At 32.8% G+C, this 17,943-nt stretch overlaps 3 protein-coding genes across 9 annotated transcripts; 1 reads left to right on the forward strand and 2 right to left on the reverse strand.

Annotated features, from left to right (window-relative positions):
• Window positions 1-638: 638 nt before the first annotated feature.
• LOC144856391 (solute carrier family 41 member 1-like) lies at window positions 639-10,189 on the reverse strand. Of its 2 annotated transcripts, none has more exons than XM_078714392.1 (10): window positions 10,001-10,189; window positions 9,010-9,405; window positions 7,863-7,970; window positions 7,466-7,537; window positions 6,971-7,115; window positions 6,356-6,502; window positions 5,803-5,950; window positions 5,288-5,496; window positions 4,710-4,783; window positions 639-1,799 (listed from the first exon to the last, which is right to left on the reverse strand). In XM_078714392.1, the coding sequence occupies exons 2-10, from the start codon at window positions 9,352-9,354 to the stop codon at window positions 1,614-1,616; spliced, it is 1,434 nt and encodes a 477-aa protein (XP_078570518.1). In that variant the 5' UTR covers window positions 9,355-9,405; window positions 10,001-10,189; the 3' UTR covers window positions 639-1,613. The 2 variants fall into 2 exon arrangements, with proteins under 2 accessions (XP_078570518.1, XP_078570517.1); XM_078714391.1 differs by having other exon boundaries at window positions 4,710-4,858; window positions 10,001-10,183.
• Window positions 10,190-10,294: 105 nt separating this feature from the next.
• On the forward strand, window positions 10,295-11,651 carry LOC144856392 (uncharacterized). 3 transcript variants are annotated; one of them, XM_078714394.1, is made up of 4 exons: window positions 10,295-10,386; window positions 10,976-11,199; window positions 11,361-11,406; window positions 11,513-11,651. In XM_078714394.1, the coding sequence occupies exons 1-4, from the start codon at window positions 10,382-10,384 to the stop codon at window positions 11,559-11,561; spliced, it is 324 nt and encodes a 107-aa protein (XP_078570520.1). In that variant the 5' UTR covers window positions 10,295-10,381; the 3' UTR covers window positions 11,562-11,651. The 3 variants fall into 3 exon arrangements, with proteins under 3 accessions (XP_078570520.1, XP_078570519.1, XP_078570521.1); XM_078714393.1 differs by having other exon boundaries at window positions 10,303-10,590; XM_078714395.1 differs by having other exon boundaries at window positions 10,312-10,386; window positions 10,972-11,199.
• Window positions 11,652-11,837: 186 nt separating this feature from the next.
• LOC144856389 (glycerate kinase-like) lies at window positions 11,838-16,883 on the reverse strand. Of its 4 annotated transcripts, XM_078714387.1 has the most exons (6): window positions 16,545-16,882; window positions 15,014-15,161; window positions 13,990-14,375; window positions 13,664-13,815; window positions 13,164-13,339; window positions 11,838-12,782 (listed from the first exon to the last, which is right to left on the reverse strand). In XM_078714387.1, the coding sequence occupies exons 3-6, from the start codon at window positions 14,310-14,312 to the stop codon at window positions 11,838-11,840; spliced, it is 1,596 nt and encodes a 531-aa protein (XP_078570513.1). In that variant the 5' UTR covers window positions 14,313-14,375; window positions 15,014-15,161; window positions 16,545-16,882. The 4 variants fall into 4 exon arrangements, with proteins under 4 accessions (XP_078570513.1, XP_078570514.1, XP_078570515.1 ...); XM_078714388.1 differs by lacking the exon at window positions 15,014-15,161 and having other exon boundaries at window positions 13,990-14,240; window positions 16,545-16,883; XM_078714389.1 differs by lacking the exon at window positions 16,545-16,882 and having other exon boundaries at window positions 13,990-14,240; window positions 15,014-15,188.
• Window positions 16,884-17,943: the final 1,060 nt, after the last annotated feature.

Here is a 17,943-nt window from a genome sequence, read left to right on the forward strand (position 1 = left end):
AATAAGCCAACAAACAAGTAATTTATTATCATTATGTCATTTTCCAACAGGGAAACCGGAAACGTATTTTTGTTCCGGATTTTGTTATCAGGGAACAAAAACAGTCGCATAGCAAAAATTCGTAATTTGGTATTGTCTCCTGATACAATGTAAGCAATATATTATATATGACAAAGGTTGACAATAAACACATTGTGTAAGTAAACAATATTAATATTAATTCACAATGAGTATGATTCACGCCCATTCACGAACCAACCGCCAGTATTTTGTAATAATGAAATTGTATACAATTTTTCACTCGGTCGTGTGACGCAATCCAGCTAAGAGAAACGAGTTTTTCAATCGGTCGTGTGACGCAATCCAGCTAAGAGAAACGAGTTTTTCAATCGTTCGCGTGACGCAATCCAGCTGAGAGAAACAATTTTGTGTTAAATCTAAGAGGGGACACAAAATTCAACCTGGATAACGAAATATAATCTTTTAAAACCATTATCATTCGCAAATTGCTAAGCACGCGACCAAGCTGATTTCGGAAGTTGGCGTTGTAACGGAAGCTACCACAACATCTATTGTATTGTTATCGAAATATTTTCGTAGATGTAAAACATAAAACAATAATGTCAAACAAAACATCATTAATGACATATATTGATATTTATTTCATAATTATGTTCCATGCGTTCATTTAATCTTTATATTAAAAATATAATGCATCTTAATTTTATCGAACAAATCTGTATTATTACTAACTATATTGTATTTTAAAAATTTAAAACTACAGTAATGGTGTAGGTGCCAAAATTAAATGTCTGTAGAGATGTAGAGATGGAAAGGAAAAGGAATATGTCATATATTAAAACAGAAAATGTCCAATATTAAAGTGTTGTCCAGATCAGGGAACTCACAAATAAATAAATCAAATAATTTTTTCATTATACAAAATTAATAAAATTTCATATAATTATTAAAGAAAGACCACATGATGATTCAAAAGAATTCATAATATTTGCACTTTTTCAAATGTAACTGTTTACATAGGCACTTTTTATACAGTCTGAAAACATCAACATAAAAAAAAAATGTTCAATCTTTTTCAAAACATTGTAACATTTACGGAACTGACATTCAAAAGGTGCATATACATAGGCTGTTCTTGAATTGAATTATCGTAAACCAGCATTTATACATTAGTGACAACTGCCATTAAACATTTCTGCAAACTCACTGTTATTTCATGCTGGGCCTAAATTTTGAAAAATATTTCTTTTCAGTTTATAAATAAACCATCCGTGAATAGCTTTAAATTTGCTGGTATCTGACTGCCGCATAAGGTGAACTTTTTTCTTCTTATTATTATTTCCATAATGCATACTGCTTTTTATGTTATATAATTTGCTTTATTTATTTTTTAAAGGTGCATATAAGCTTAAAGATCTGTGCTCTGCATTTTACAAATCTTAAAATCTGCTTCCATCACTGTAGACCTACTTTTTGTACCCAGAAAACCAATTGAATTGACGATTGTCCAATGCTGACTGCTGGCGTTCAACGCTCCTTATCCATTTCTGTAAGCATCCCTCGGTCAATGTGAACTCACCCTTAAGAGGGCTTCAGTCACCTATGTCACTATCTTTGTCACCAACTTCCCAGACAATGTAGAATCCGAATGCTAACAGTGCCGTTCCTAGTAAGTCACCTAATGCGGTTAGGTAAGGTATTGAAAAATTGTCTGGATCTTTTTTTAATTCCCACAGAAAATGGACAAGAACATCTGCAGTGTATAACAAAATAGCAACCTGAAATACATGAAACAATGACAATTTTACAACAAGTCAATAAACACCAAAGTGCCTTTCACACCTGGTGCGGTTCAAGCTTTGGTGCGGCAAATAAAATCTTGTATCAATGTTTTCAATGCAAGTAATCGGATGTGAACCTGGACTGGAGCCAGATCAGACAAGATTATCGGCAGGTTTGTCAAGCGAATCAAGATTTTTTAAATCATTGTTTTTCAATCAGTTATGACAATCTACTGAATGTTTTTAATCGTCATTTTTTAATCAATTGTTGAAATTGTCCATACTTTCACTTCCAATAGATAAATCAGGTAAAATTAAAGCAGGAAAATCCTTAATATGAAGATTAAACTAAAAATATGAAGAAAAAAACTAATTCTTGTGATAATTAATAAAAAAATTGTCAATTTCAAGGGCATCGACCCTCATCTGGTGGCTTCTTATTCGTGGAATTAATTAATCATTTATTTCCTTTATTACTGTATCAGATGGGGTTTAATTTCATCGTATATTTTACCTGAAAAATCCCTTTTGAGCAATTATGTAGCAAGAGAGTATGGAACTTAAGGAGCAAAGTTCGGTGGTTTGGTGGCTATCACCATGGATTAATTTTTAAAAAAGAAAACCATTTTTGGGTAGACTTTTATAATGGGTTACCTTACACCCGAGTTTAGTAAGGTAGTCTTTTAATAGTATCCTGTCAACGTAGACAATGTTGTTATTATTTGTGTATCAACTTTACTACTTAGCATTCTTGATACCTGTATGTCTATAGGATACAGAGGTTAAGTATATATCCTTTTTAGAAACCACAGCCTGAATGTGAATACAATTGGCACAATTCACTTCCATTAACCCTGTACACAAAAGGAAGCTAACTTATTCTTTGCAAATAAAAAGTCATCAATATTTTCTTTGATTCTTCATTGATTGATGACTAAATTTTTAATGGGTATCTCTAAAAAAAACAAGAAGGGAAAGGAAGACATTACTGCATGAAAAAAAGCATTGTTACAATTTAAATGTTTGAAATTTCAACTACCTAGTTATCAGTATGCGAAGGGTCAAACACTCATACATGACGATAATATATCAAAACTAGCTGAGATTATTAATGTGAATTTTAAAAGTTTTTAAAGCACAAATTTGTTAATAACTGTGCAGTATTTTATGTACTATTAGTATGATCAAGGCAATCTAACAACAGGACACTGAGCTCGCCTTGCCAACATAGAAACTCATAACAATCCTTTGATCTGATCAGTACTGTACTAATGTACATATTCTCCATGGCGCGCAGTGTCTGTTTAGGGGAAAGGAACTGATCGTGTCGCAGCCACAGATAAACCCTTTGATCTCCGAAGCACCCTGTTGTTACATTGCCTTGGTATGATTGTGTACTAATAATAGACTACTCACTAGTGATAAACTATAGATATATAAACATACTATATTTGTGTTTTTGTTAACCATAGCACCATATGTTTGTTCAATTTAGGGAAATATAACTGAGAATTTAAATAATACATTATGATAGGAATGAAGTTCTAAGTAAACAGTTATTTTGTACAATATTAATACCTGTACTAGTCTACGATGTACAAATAGATCAAATATTCCCTAATGAGAAGAGTTTATATTGACATTAGCCTCTTACTATTGTTTATTATACAATATTAAGGGTCAATAAACTTTTAGGGAAATACACTATATAACCAGTGACCTTTGACATTGACAATATAATTTAAAAATTGATTTAGTACTAGGCCACTGTACAATGTAAAGTTAAACACCATGCTGGAATAAGCAAAATACATTCCCTTTTGCCAGTGGACCATCAGAGTATTCTATAGTTAATATATAAAATGCTAGAGAAAACCCCATAAAATCAAAATAAATATTGACTACAATTATCATACAATGTAATTTAATTTAAATTATCCTGGCAGGCTGGCTCTGTACTATCTGTATTAGTGTACAGTAGTTATTTGTGGTTTATATTTGATTGTACCACAGTTTGTGACCTGCCACCGTTCCAAAGTTGAATCATCTCAACCAAATAAATAAATATAAAAAAATTAAAAAACATGAGGGTTAATTAAGAATAGTATGACTATATATAAATAATCTAAATCAAATTTATATCATTCATAAGTAACTAAAAGGGTATTAACAGTTTACCAATTTTAATTCCCCATTAATATGATTTAAAATTTTTATTAAAAAAAAATAAAATAAAACCATTAAAGAAAAGCTACATCCTTGTCAATTTGTTAAAAAAGGTTTAACAATGAAAACCATTATTCATAGCGATGTGATGGAAAAAACCCAATTTGTAAATTCTATTGTACATTTTTAATGAGGACTTCTTAACATTATCTAACAAACAAAGGAACAATTACAATGGTTATTTAAGTTAGTGTTGTATAATATACTTTCTTTTTAATGCTAAAACTTAACTTTTGATTACACAGTGCTACAATAGAAGTTTAAATTTTCTCATTCTCACATATTTCCTCAACTTTACCATTTATAAATTAATCATTATTATATAATTTTATAAATAAAAATATAAATAAAATAAAATTCTAGTGATGACCAATCACCTAAAACTGTTTGCATCAACTTTACTTGCCTAGCATTACTTAGACAACAGTTGTAACATAACAACGAACACTTAAAGACATTCTTAACTATACAGTATTTCCTTTTTTTGTAAAATGTGGTATACTGCAAACCTTATCATACTTTAGTACTGTAGTGTTTATGTACTATACAATAATATTGTTTGAACCAACACTCTAGTATAATAAGAGTGATTAGCGATAACAAAAAAAAACCAGTATATGAAAAAACTACGTAGAGGGCTCACTTTTAGTTATCTAGCACTAGTAAAGTAGAAATTCTCACCTGAATTAAAGCCACACTCACATACATAACAGTCACTCTTCCAGTAATTGAGGTATGTCCAGCTTTGATATATGCTATCAAATATAAAAAGATAAGTTGACCTGGTATTACCATCACTAGTAGTACTCTCGCTGTCTTTGAATGTTGAGCTATAAATATTTTAAAAAAAACAATCAGAAAAATAATTAGAAAATATAGATTACAAAAACATTACTAGAAACAATAATATCTATAAATATTTAAAAAATATCAGAAAATAAAGATTATAAAAACAACAAACACATCACTATAGTAAATTATAAATTTGTATGTATATAAATGTTTGAAATTGTGGAGGGGATTTGACTAGGGAGGATAAGGCAGCATTGAAAGGAACTAGCCACCCTGCCACATAATGCAGAGGTTTAGAAATATGAGCTGCTATGTTCAGAATAAATATGGCATTTACCTTTACGATTTACATATTTGTGTGTAAAATATTGCTCTTTTTTAGATTGTTTTTTACTACACAATTAGTATCAACGTAATCAACCATATGGTTTCAGAGGCAAGTAACAATATTCTACTTTCCAACTTACAGTCACTACAAAATACTCTGCATGGATTGATACAAGACTTTTGCCGCCCTTCCACCGTGGTACCAGGAGGACCCAGCTTGTGTAAGGATGTTGACAGACGACTTGCGTGCACGGCAACAAGGTTTCCGCCAACACCGTTGATAACCGGGCTGAAAACCGCAACACCCGCATTTTTACGAATTGCAATATCTAACACTAGTCCTCCACAACTGTAGTTAGATAAAAATAAAAGTTAGAATTAAATTAATTTTTGGGATGCTAATGTCTTTGTATGATGGTTGTTATAGTTGCGTGTGGCGCAGTATGTTAGACGTTGGATTACTGATCGTGAGTTTTAATCTAACTCTCAATGCATTGCTTATATCCTTAAGCAGATTTTCCACTAGGCTAATTTGTTCGCACGAATCCAACAAAAATGTGTACAATGGACCTTCAAGAAGATTTGTTCTGCCACCAGGTCAGGGAGTGCGTAGTGTACCAGTGTAACGATACTATTGACTTATGCTGGTACATACCTGCTAATTAACATGGCAGCAATGACAGGTGACCAGCCAGAAGACAGTACTTCTTTAGTATATATATTATGATATGAAATATATGCCCACAATGGAACAAGAATTAAAAATAGTACTATGATGGTTGGAGCTAACCAATGCTGTTTACCTACAAAGAAAAAGATACATTTCACAGTAATAAAAAGTGTTATTATATCGTCGAGAGGTAATTTCCCGGATGATCGTAATCAAAACGGTACTGGGTTTGGTCTACTAGCGTTCCTGCTCCCAACTAGTCATCTATTCATAGCCTTGATGAAGTAAGCCTACCTGGTGGTGAATAGAATATAGAATGGTCCCGAGATAACGACTATACTTTGGCTTTAGTTGATAAAAGATTGAAATATCTACTTGGTGGTCCTTGAAAGCTAGTACTAATTTAATTTTTTGGTAACATTTAAAATTGTAAAACTAAATCATCAAATATGAATTTACAGGTTTCTGGTGTCTGTAAACATCATTACAGGCCATACATTTCTAAGCTGGGTACAGTATTTAGAGAAATATAATTTACCTATAGCTTTATACAATATATTACTAATCCAGGCTAGTAGAGAGAGGGTCGTGAGGTCACCAAGACTGGCTGCTATTGGTGTAGCTACATTGTCTGGATTTATATGACACCTCTTAGACAAAATGACAACAGCAACCATGATGGACCCTGAAGAATTAAACAAAATTATAGTTAATAGTATAGAATAGGCGGATATAACTCTCACACAACGATCTCTGACATTGATTAACTTGCGAGAGGGTGATTACACAATTATTATAATTACCTCCTCCGCCTAGGAGGCTACATTTTTGTTTGAGATATTTGTGTGTGTGTGTTTGTTATCAGGATAATGTCAAAACTAACCACAGATAGATATGTGGTCACGGACGACTCCTTGGAGGCAATCTGGACAAGCATCCCAAATCTGGACCACTTTATATTATTTTAGGCCATACATCAAAACTACAAAAGGGATCCTTTTTCTCTTTTTACTCCTGGCAGAGGCTGTAACTCAGCTGATTGCTCTTGTTGTTAATATTATTATGAGGTGTTAGCAACCCAAGGTGTGTAACCAAATAAAAGTAGAAAAAAAGAAAAATGAAACACACAACAAATACCCATGACAAAACATACCAAGTATGCCACTGGCTAATGATGCTGTAACCAGACTACTGGCGCATAGTAACAGAGTATGGCTAATATTCAGCTCTCCATCAGGTATCCAGCCCATTAGGATGGCAGCTAAAGAGGCTAGGAATCCTACAACGATGGCTTGGCACTGAAAAAGGGCAACACGACTACAATAGATTGATGTGATATATTGCCCAAATACACAGTGCATTAGGCATCCAAACATACTGAGGATTATCTACATGTTAAAGTGATATATCTCCATTATACAATAGTTAATATTAGTAGATTGTTTTTATGACAGGTATGTAAGTATTTTATAATTTAAGTCACACATATATGTACCCCATAAGTTACTATTCTGAATCATCCAAACAAAAAACATTGTTTTGTACACAATTTTATAAATACCAAGGTAATAATAATATCCAAGTCTGAGTTAACAATGACATCCCGTTATAACATGCAAGTACCAATCAATTTAATTTTACTACTAACCTGTGTCAATGCCATGTTTCCACCAATCATCTTCCACAATTCCTTTGGACTGTCAATTGTTCCTAGATTTGCCTGAAAGACAAACATATTTCAATAGTACTGGAGAACTATCAACATTCATATCTCTTGTAGTTCTTTATTTTTGGGGGGAGCTATTCTACCAAATAAAATAAATGCTTTTTGTTCAATAAAAAATGTCTAAAGCTCTGTCAACACTATCAAACTAGTTTGACAAAAGTGTGATGTATCCAAGTATGATAGTGCTATGCCCAAGTATGGTAGTGATATGACATCATCATGTACATACTGTATATGGGCACATCACATTTTTTTGTCACATAAAGTTTGCTAGTGTAGACAGCTTTAAGTTTGAACATCATTTCATCGTGATACTTACAGCAGTTGAGAGCCTAGAAGCCAGGGTCATCTCAAGATTTCCTTTTAGGCCTAGCAGTGCAGGAACAAGGATAAATACTTCACCAACAACCTCAAAAACATCCCAATGCTACAGCAAAAACCAAGATTTACAAAATTAATAATAATACTGTACATGTATGTAAACTATAGGACTCCTATAGTTTACATGTACAGTATTATTATACTCCTAAGGAGGATGTAAAGCAATACATGTTGTAACCACAACTTTTTATTGATTCAAGCATTGATAATACTAGTAATGTAGGGTGTGTTTACTATGAATAAATTCTTTCTACAATTCAGGTGCTTTGATAGTAAAAAAAATATAGTAGTTTAAAATCAATTCTACCAACATATTAACATAATATTCAACAATAAAAAAAAAGGTTAACAGTCCCCTAGATTAAAATGAAGCTACTGTAATAGAAAATGTCACAAATTTCAAGTGAAAAACCATGGAGTATTTACTCCATGGAAAAACAAATGTACATCTAATATACTATGTTGTCATGCATAACTTAATTTAATTACAATTCTAGTGATTAATTATAAACAATTTACTCTATGTAATAAAAACAAAGTCATCAGGCAGCTCAAAGCTTGTATAAAGGTTATAAAAAGCTAAAATTACATCCATTTTTATTCAAAGTGTTAATTTCGACAACTGATATCCAATAACTCTTGAGCTGATAATTGTAATCGGAAAACACAATGTGTTAGCGTGTGAAGATAGGTCAAGTATAACAGCTGTTCTCTATCAGATTAATCCTTAGATAATCCTTGTTCTATTCAATTGTAATAATTTATCATTCATGTATTATCATTTATTGTGATATATTTTAATTCATTTGTACCGTATTCTATCAGACTTTTAAATGAAGTATACTTTGTGACTTTATCTTTTTTATCTGTATACCTATTATGTTTTATATATTTTAAAGTAATGTGTTTCATATTTTTAATACTTTTTAACCAAATGTTTTAAATATTTTTATTCTATTAATACTATGAACTATGTTTTTAATGAAAAAACATCTAATTACAGGGCATACTAATATTAGTATTAATACTGCAGGATGTCATTTATACACCTGTAACTGTATCCCAATAAATAATGTTTTACAAACCTGTACAATGTCCAACACCATACCAGCGCCAACCGTTCCAAATCCAGCAATTAGGAACGGTAAAAACACTTGTAACGACACACTCATAGACGTCTCATCTTTCACTTTAACTTGGTCTCTTGCAATCGGCAAGAGGGTCTGTTTGTCTGTTGACTTCACCAACAAAGTGTCCAATGTTGTTTCTATCTCCTCCTCAGATTCAACTTCTGATATAACGTTTCCATTGATAAATGATGATTCTCCTTTACTTGCAATCTCAATTGAATTATTCGGTACCATTCTGTTTGTGGAACGGTGACGCACGCTTGTGGATTTGAATTGTGCTGTTCTTGTGTTGGCAGGCATGGCAATGCTACGTTTGAGCAGTTACTAAACACAACATGAACTGCATGGTATCTGATGCAAAACAATATTATTTTGTTACAGCTGGCAGCTGTGTAAAGTATACATAATAAATATTATGCATATTTTATCATCAATAAAACATTTGGTTAAGCCTAGTTTATTCTCACAAAGTATAAAAAAAAAAATTCAAAACAAAATTGAAATGTTAACTATAAATAAATGTTATATAGGGTCTACTGCATGAATTAGAGCCTAATCAAAATACTCTTCCTGTGCCATCATGGCCTAAATATGCCTAGATTACAATGTATACAGTATAGCCATAAAATGTTATTATTAATCAATAATAATTATAAATTAATACTGTAAAAAATATATAATAAACAGTATTAATAATCTATTTTATTTAAATTAAAATATATTTATTTACAAATAAGCCGAATCTAGGCCTAGGCATGCCCAGTCAGTGCTGCAGCACTCGGTTTCACCCACCCAGCACTCCCGGCCCCGCCGCGGCCTGAACCTGCTGGCTGGTCGGAAAATTAGATGACGTGGCTAGCCTGACCTGCCTGCTGCAGCCTGGCTGGTAAGAGAAGCGGTCCTAGATTTATTTAACCAATTAGTTATATTATATAGGCCTACTTACGTTCGACAGGAAGTTTGTTTGATTTAAATGTATCGTTGGAAACTAGATGAAAACACCACAAGTAAAGATAAACCTGAGCTAGCTAGGCCTAGGTAGGCCGACTGTGTTTTTTTTTGTCAACCGTCAACAAGTTATCGACCCCGAGTTGACTTTTAACAATATTGTAAGTTAATATTATTTTCATTAATTAATTTATTTTTTTTTACATTAAATAGAAATAAATAATATTTAGATAATTATAGATAATTTAAGTGATAGTACATCAACATTTTTAACCAGATTATTTTCATTTCTTTTTTGCAAAAAGAAATTGTCTAGGAGAGCCTAAACATGGATGCCTCCATGAATCAAATTAATTTGTTTTTCGATTCAACCTAATTAATGAGGTAATAATCATAAATGTAAACTTGTGTCCTAAATATTGAAGCTGTAATTGTTATTTTTAATTGTGGACACCTTAAACAAAAATAAAACTAATATCAAAGCCTGTATAATCTAAATTTAGGCTAGGCATATGCTAGCCTTCCTCTATCTGTAAGTTCATTTGTAAGTACGGGTAGCTGCCGTGCTGGCATGCCAATGGAAATAACGTAAATCTATAACTCTTAGGCCTAGGAAAATTATAACTCAGTATAACACCAAGAACTCTAGAGAATGGACCATTTATATCGTGTGTATGACCATGATAGGATTTCTTGATTAAATTTTGCATTTTCAAAAACAATTTAAGGCTATTTTGAGTATTAATAATTATAGGCTTACATACATATCCAAATCACAATGACGTGAGTTTTTTATATCGTTTACTTTCCTGTGCGGATAGGAAACATGAATTTGATGCACTTTCTACCATGCTAAATAGCCTATATATTGAAAATAATTTACAGTGTTACACTCAATGTAATGCTAAATGTAAAACTATAAATGCACTTTGACTGCTTTGACCTTTATACTAACGTTTTTACATTACACTAGAATGTTGTTGAAAGCAATGGACACTGAAAAACAGTTTGAAAATGAGGAAGATATATCTGCTACAGTTACCATGACAACATGGATCATGCAACTATGGTATTCCGATGACATACAAATAAGGATCTGTCGACTACTCGTATACTCCATCATAGTTTTACTTTTTCTTATCTATGTTGCTTGGAGGCTGTATGGACCGGTTATATCAAATATGTATATCAAACAAGGTATAACATTAAAGTGGTGGGCCAGATTGTTAAATATTGCTAGTACAGTACTACAAAAGAATGTATGAATACAGAATGAAAATAATATATTCAAAAGGTTGAGGGTTGGTAGCAAGATTTTTAAATTAAATATACTTTCATTAATAACTTTGCTTTTAAAGGCTTTTCAAACCCAACTAGTCCAGAAAGAGATCTTTCAAATGCAAGGTAAATGAATACTTAATACGTTATTATTTATTTATACAATTGTTTAGAAGCTTTGTGAAATAATTACTCAAGTATTCTAACCATTATTTGATTGCCTTCATTTTAGGTGTGAAGATGTGCCAACTAGTTCTTCCTCGGATAAAAAAACAAATTGAAATTATGGATGTTACTGAGATTTATTTTAGTGCAATATACAGAAGAATTTGTGAAAACTTGAGCCATAATGGAGACGGCCTGCAAAGGGCTCAGTTGATGTCCATGCAGTATTATGATATTACTAAAGAGAAATTACCTAAACATTTGCAGAATTTTTCTCATTAAAAAAATTAGACTACAAATTGATGGGGTAGAAATAATATTATTATAATGTAATTACATTAATGAAGTATAATGTATTTAGTCTTTTATGACTAAACAATTCAAATTTAACTTTATTGTGAATTATTTGGACTGAGAAGCATAATATGTATATCCATAACATTGGTACCAGTTAATCCAGTTTTTATTAAATACATTCCATCGTTAAATGTAGAATAAAAAGAGTATGAATCGTTATTATCAAGAAATTCTTGAGGGTGTAGGTTTCTATGACTAGCTTCATTACACAGGGATGGATAAGCTATAGCCCCAGCAGCATCTGTAGGCCCATCTTGTCCATCAGTTCCGGCACTCAACAACACCATTCGGCAGCCCGTCTTCACTCTATCCACTGCTGTCAATGTATTGTTGCAGGTTAAATCTTCCACTGATTTCTTTTGCCAATGAACAGCTGCAGCAAGAGCTAACTCCTGGTTCCTACCACCTTTACCGTTTCCTTTTAATGTCACAGTGGGTTCTCCTCCTACTAGTAAACAAAGAGGTTTATCTGAAGATGCAATATATTCAAGAAGATGACCACCAAAAGATTTAGAGACACCAAATTTAGATAATATGTTTATGCTATCCAACAGTTTCAATTCAATGCCTTTGTATGACGATACAGATTTCCTATACTGCATTAAGAGTCCAATCAACATGGAGAGATTACAGTAAGCATCTGCTAAATCTTTTGCTTCCCCATGAATTCCTGAAGATATTATCAATGGATGATAGCCTAGCTCTTGAGCCTTCTCACAACCTCTTTGCAATGCTAACTGATTACTGCCAACGACGACATTCTGAACATGAGAGAAATTTGTCTCCATTCTATTGGTTTGATGTTTTGTGGCAGCCTCTTTTAACGTATCCATGACTGATGATGGCATCAAAGTCTCTGCACCAAACTTTGAGATGATGGCAAGTGCATCATTTGCATTTGATGCATCTGCAACAGTTGGTCCGCTAGCTATCATGTCCAGTTGGTCGTTAATGATATCAGATAAAATAAAGGAGATTACCTAAAAAAATAAAAAAAAATTTAATTTAGGCTAGTTGAGGTAAAAAGTACGGAATAGACTGTCCGTATGGTCAACCATGACTGTAATGATCATTTTTTATTGACATGGTTGACTCTGCGTCTAAAATGTCCATGTTGCCAAGAAACAACTGGAAAACAATGCATTGATAGGAAATAATGAATTTGATGCATTGTCAATAGACTGTGTCAATTGCCTTCACACCACATATTGGCTCATCATTTATGCCTATAGTTTGTAGTTACTTTATCTTTAATTTACATGCATAATTGACCGCACCGATAGCCTCATCCAGATTTTACAGTAGCTAATAGCTATTTATAGAATTTGCATAAAGTTGTACCCCAAGCTTGATTTCTTTACCTTGGCAGGTTTTGCAAGTCTGGCCAGGCCACCACCTTTCAACTTTGACAGTTTCTTTCTGACTGTATTTAGTTCTTGTATTGTGGCACCGCTCCTTGCTAGAATTTTAGTAGCTTGCAGCTTATCATTTAGTGTTACAGGATCCACAGGCAATGGAAGCAAAGCAGAACCACCTCCTATGTAATTGGAATTTTCAAAAATAATTGTGTTTAATAGTAAAGATGATTTTTTAAGGAAAACTGGCAAAATGACTTTGGCTTTTTTCCACTTATTTATTTGATCCCTTCATTCTTAACATTTACTAATTATGTTTCATTTTGGTGAGATGCTCATTGCAAGAAAAATTGCCACAAAGTAACAAAGATATATACTGGCTACCAAAAGATCAAAACATTTTTTTTATGATTTATGCACTAAATGCTTTTCTTTCTGAAATATGTAAAAACAATTCACAGTATGCTATTAAAGAATATCGAATTGGATAATTCAACATACAGTACCTGATATCAACACAATCAGAATATCATCTTCTCCAACATTTTCTGCCACTGACGTGATTTCCTTTGCAGCATTCATTGCAGGTTCATCAGGAAGGTTATCTGCAGCTCCCTCTACCACTTTGACCTTACTGTCCAATTTTAATAATAGATCACTAAAAAAATAAAGTAATTTAAATTATGATATCCCAATAATCTTTTACTTAAATAAACATAGTATTGCATTAAATTCAAATCAATTCATTTAAAATGTTTATTCCAAAATAATGTACAAAGTAATAACTTATAATTTATTAAGATTAAGGATTAATTTATAGACAATAGTTTACCTCTGACCAGAAGCCCTGAAAGCTTCCTGGATCCCAAACGGCACACTGATAACACCCAGTGCCAGATGTTCTTCAAGAATCTCTTCAACAGCAGCTGCCATCCCAATAACAGCCTTGCCAAAACCAACCATATGAACATTGTGGTTGATACTGTAACTGCATCCATCCACTACTAGTCTGTTGCCATCCACAAGTAGTGACCGTTTGACCATCTGGTGTGGGAGGACAGAATTGACTGCTGCCTCAAAGATCTGTTCAGCATCATAAGTCAAAGATTTGCTCATTTTTCGAAAATTTGATAAACATCGGAAAAGTTGCTGCATATTTTGGAATATTAACTTTCATTCCCACACTCTTTTCTATCTATATATATTCACTATTGAAACCTGGATAGACGATTAAAAAAATATATTATTATTTAAATCAACTACACTGATGACCGTTACGTTAAATGTGATAGTAGTAGACCTACCAAACCACCGTCTACAGGCTAGCTAGTAGTATGCTGGATAGACTCTGATAGAGACTCTAGCTAGCTAGATTACTGGGCAGGTAGGGCCTCCTCTACTCTCTAGACTGAGTAGACCTACTACTAGAGCTAGCTAACTAAGGAGTAAGGGCCAGGCCTAACTAGCTAGGCCTAGCTAGCCTAACCCAAATAATAAAAACTACTGCATACAAATGTTAAAATATTCTAATTTGTTTCTCACTATCTGTACATACTATATAAAAACAGGGATCAGTTGCTACATATTATACAAACAGATTTCTGATCTTAATACTGTAATTATAAATTAATGAGGAAAATGTGTCTTTTTTAAATACCTCCCTAAACTAGTTCACGCACCAGTAGTCACAATATAAACAAAAACGAGCGCCACCAACGTTCCGACAAAAATTCACTTTCGGAAGATTTTATGTGTTTTATTTTACATAAAAAGAGTATGATAACACGTAGACCTATTTATAACCAAAATAGCATTTCTTTTAAACAAAAACAAAAAAAGAAAATTATAATACGTACTGCGATTGCGCAACTCTGAAAAAATCGGATCGGATTTCAACGAGTGAATCCGAAGTCCCTAGCTGACTATTGACCAATCAGATCACGGGAATTTCGATCGTCTGCGCTGATTTCGTTTCTTCCCTGCTGCGGACCCTCTGCTGCTTGACTTTTCCACCATCAAAAAACGATAATAAAAGTAAGTATAATAAGCCTACTGATTTGACAGAAGGCAAAGAAATATATAATATAAATATATACACCTTTAAAACATTATTGTGACATCAGTAGACGTCAATTTAATTAATATAAAGGTGGTGCTTTGCTAGGCCTCTCTTCCACTTTCGACCAATGCACACCAGCCAGTGCAGTGCGAAGTACGTACTTACGCCCTGTTGCTTGGCTACACCATTCGCGTTAATGGTTCCATCATTAATAGGCCTACACAATGGGTAGGCCTACATAATGGGTATCCCTACACATTTGAATATCTTCACAATTCATAGAATATTATTTTTAAATGAGGGTACTGAGTATAGGCCTACTAGTCTAGTTTGTATAAAAAAAATCATTTAATTTAAAATAATATTTAATAATGAATGGAGCAAGTGCCAATAATACCATATTAATTTTTAAATTATGCATTCTGGATTTTAACCATCGTCTTTTATTTTCAGATATGACAATTACTAACTGCAGGAACTACATCGACACTCAACATCACTTTTTGACTAGAAGTATGTTTTTGAATCGCAGTTTGTAAAAAAAAAATTATGGTATGTTGAATATATTATAAAACATTGCCTACAATTGTTTTGCATGGCTATACTTAAATGGCATATCAAATAAAAATGTTGTTCCACAGAAATTAAACAACTACTAATTAATTATGACTTTTTTAATTTGAGTGCACAAGTTCACGTCCAAATGCGTCCTAGTTTGGTATTCCAGTCCACAGAAAATAAATTGAAATATATAGCGCCCTCTAATTTTTAATAACTCAATGTAGCATGTATATAATAATCATGAACAGCACCCTCTATATGTTTTTTTTCCAGCGAATAGTTCTATATCGACCATAACATAGGCCGAGTCTGTTAATTTCAAAATAGTGTATTGTCTTTTCTGAACATTTTATTTCATCACTTTTAAAATTATTTTTTCCAAATATTTTTTCAGGAACTCTTGTAACCAGATAAAGAATAGATGATAATACAGTTAGCTGTTGCAGCTAAACACCAAAGGTAATTTAAGGTCCAATGGTTTTCAGTTCAAAATACAAAATGACTTGCAGTTGGACACCAAATTTTGAACCCAGCCTAACTAAAGTTTAAAAAAAGTAAAAACACAACGGATTCGATAGTATCCAGTGTAGTTGACGCAAATTACCCTTGTGTGATGAGCAGTCTTTCGGAATCGATCATTATTTTTAACTAAAGAAATTGCATAAAATTTTCAAACAACATGATGTCAACATAATCCTACTAATAAATATAGAGACACAAAATTGTTATATGGTAAACTCTTATATTACATTTCTATTTTAACTCACCTCCTTCTGAATGTCCCTCATTGCTACAGTCAACTGCAGACAAGCTTCTAAGTAAAGCCTAGGCTTCAGTCAGCTCCAGGCTTAATAAGCCTCTCAGTAAGGCTTGTGTCACCTCCAGGCTTAGTAAGCCTCTCAGTAAGGCTTGTGTCAGCTCTAGGCTTAGTAAGCCTCTCAGTAAGGCTTGTGTCAGCTCCAGGCTTAGTAAGCCTCTCAGTAAGGCTTGTGTCAGCTCTAGGCTTAGTAAGCCTCTCAGTAAGGCTTAAGTCACCTCCAGGCTTAATAAGCCTCTCAGTACAGGCTTAAGTCAGCTCCTATAAACCATTGTACTAGCCTTCCATGCTGTGTTCTTGCACAACAAGCTACACATGCCAAATGAACTAACATAGCTCAAGCATGCAAAGTTCTAATTTACATAAAATTTGCATAACACATCTGTTGATGCACTCAAGCATTTATACCGAATACTATATTGCTGGCACTGAACTCAAATAAAGGTGTGTACAGAACAGAAGTAAACAAAAGGAGCAGAAAAACAAATCCTAAAAATTTATTATTTATTATATTTGTTTATCTTTTAGGTGAAACAGAATTGGAAACTTGGATTGGATTTTAATGAAGTATTCTTTGTGTGGAAAGCTACATTTTCGTGACCATTTTTTCACCAGCCGCACCAAAATATAGTTTTATTACCCTGTACTATAGTACAGAGAATTTCCACTATATATAATATATATTACTATAATCTATTATCATCCGCGATCCAGCTGCTCCATCTGATTGCCATTGTCTTTGTACTTAGCCCCAACCTCAATAAAGTTAATCCCTGTGTTGTGTCTATTTTTTTAAACTCTATTTAAGTTATAGTATAGGCATACTGTATAGATAGGCATATCAATTATTTGCAATTATTTAAAAAAACATGTTAATGTTCATTATGATTTTAATTAGTCTGGTAGGCATATATATACAGTACTTTATTTTATCAGCTGATTTCACATTTTATTATTGTCTATGATGTATTTTAATTAGTCTGGTAGGCATATATATACTTTATTTAATCAGCTGATTTCACATGTCTTTTTTTTCTAAATAATCGCTTAATTTAATGGTAATAATAATATCTTTAAACTTTCCATACGATTTAGTTAATGTTTAGGCATATAATTATCAGTTATTGGTAGGCATATTGATATTAATTACAGTAGAGTGGTAGGCGTATTTGTAAGGTAAGTTTTTAAAAACTACTGTACTTGTGGCAGCCAGAAAAAGAAGGTTAAGATGCAGGAACTCTGGAACTTTAAAGTGCTAGTATTAAAGGCGCCCTCACTTAACAATTTGCATTGAACGATGAGGGCGTTCTTTATAACTAGTGCGCCCTCTATATTGTAGTATGTGTGTA

Source organism: Antedon bifida, chromosome 11, assembly GCF_963402885.1.
Source record: "Antedon bifida chromosome 11, ecAntBifi1.1, whole genome shotgun sequence".
NCBI classification, from domain to species: Eukaryota; Metazoa; Echinodermata; class Crinoidea; order Comatulida; family Antedonidae; genus Antedon; species Antedon bifida.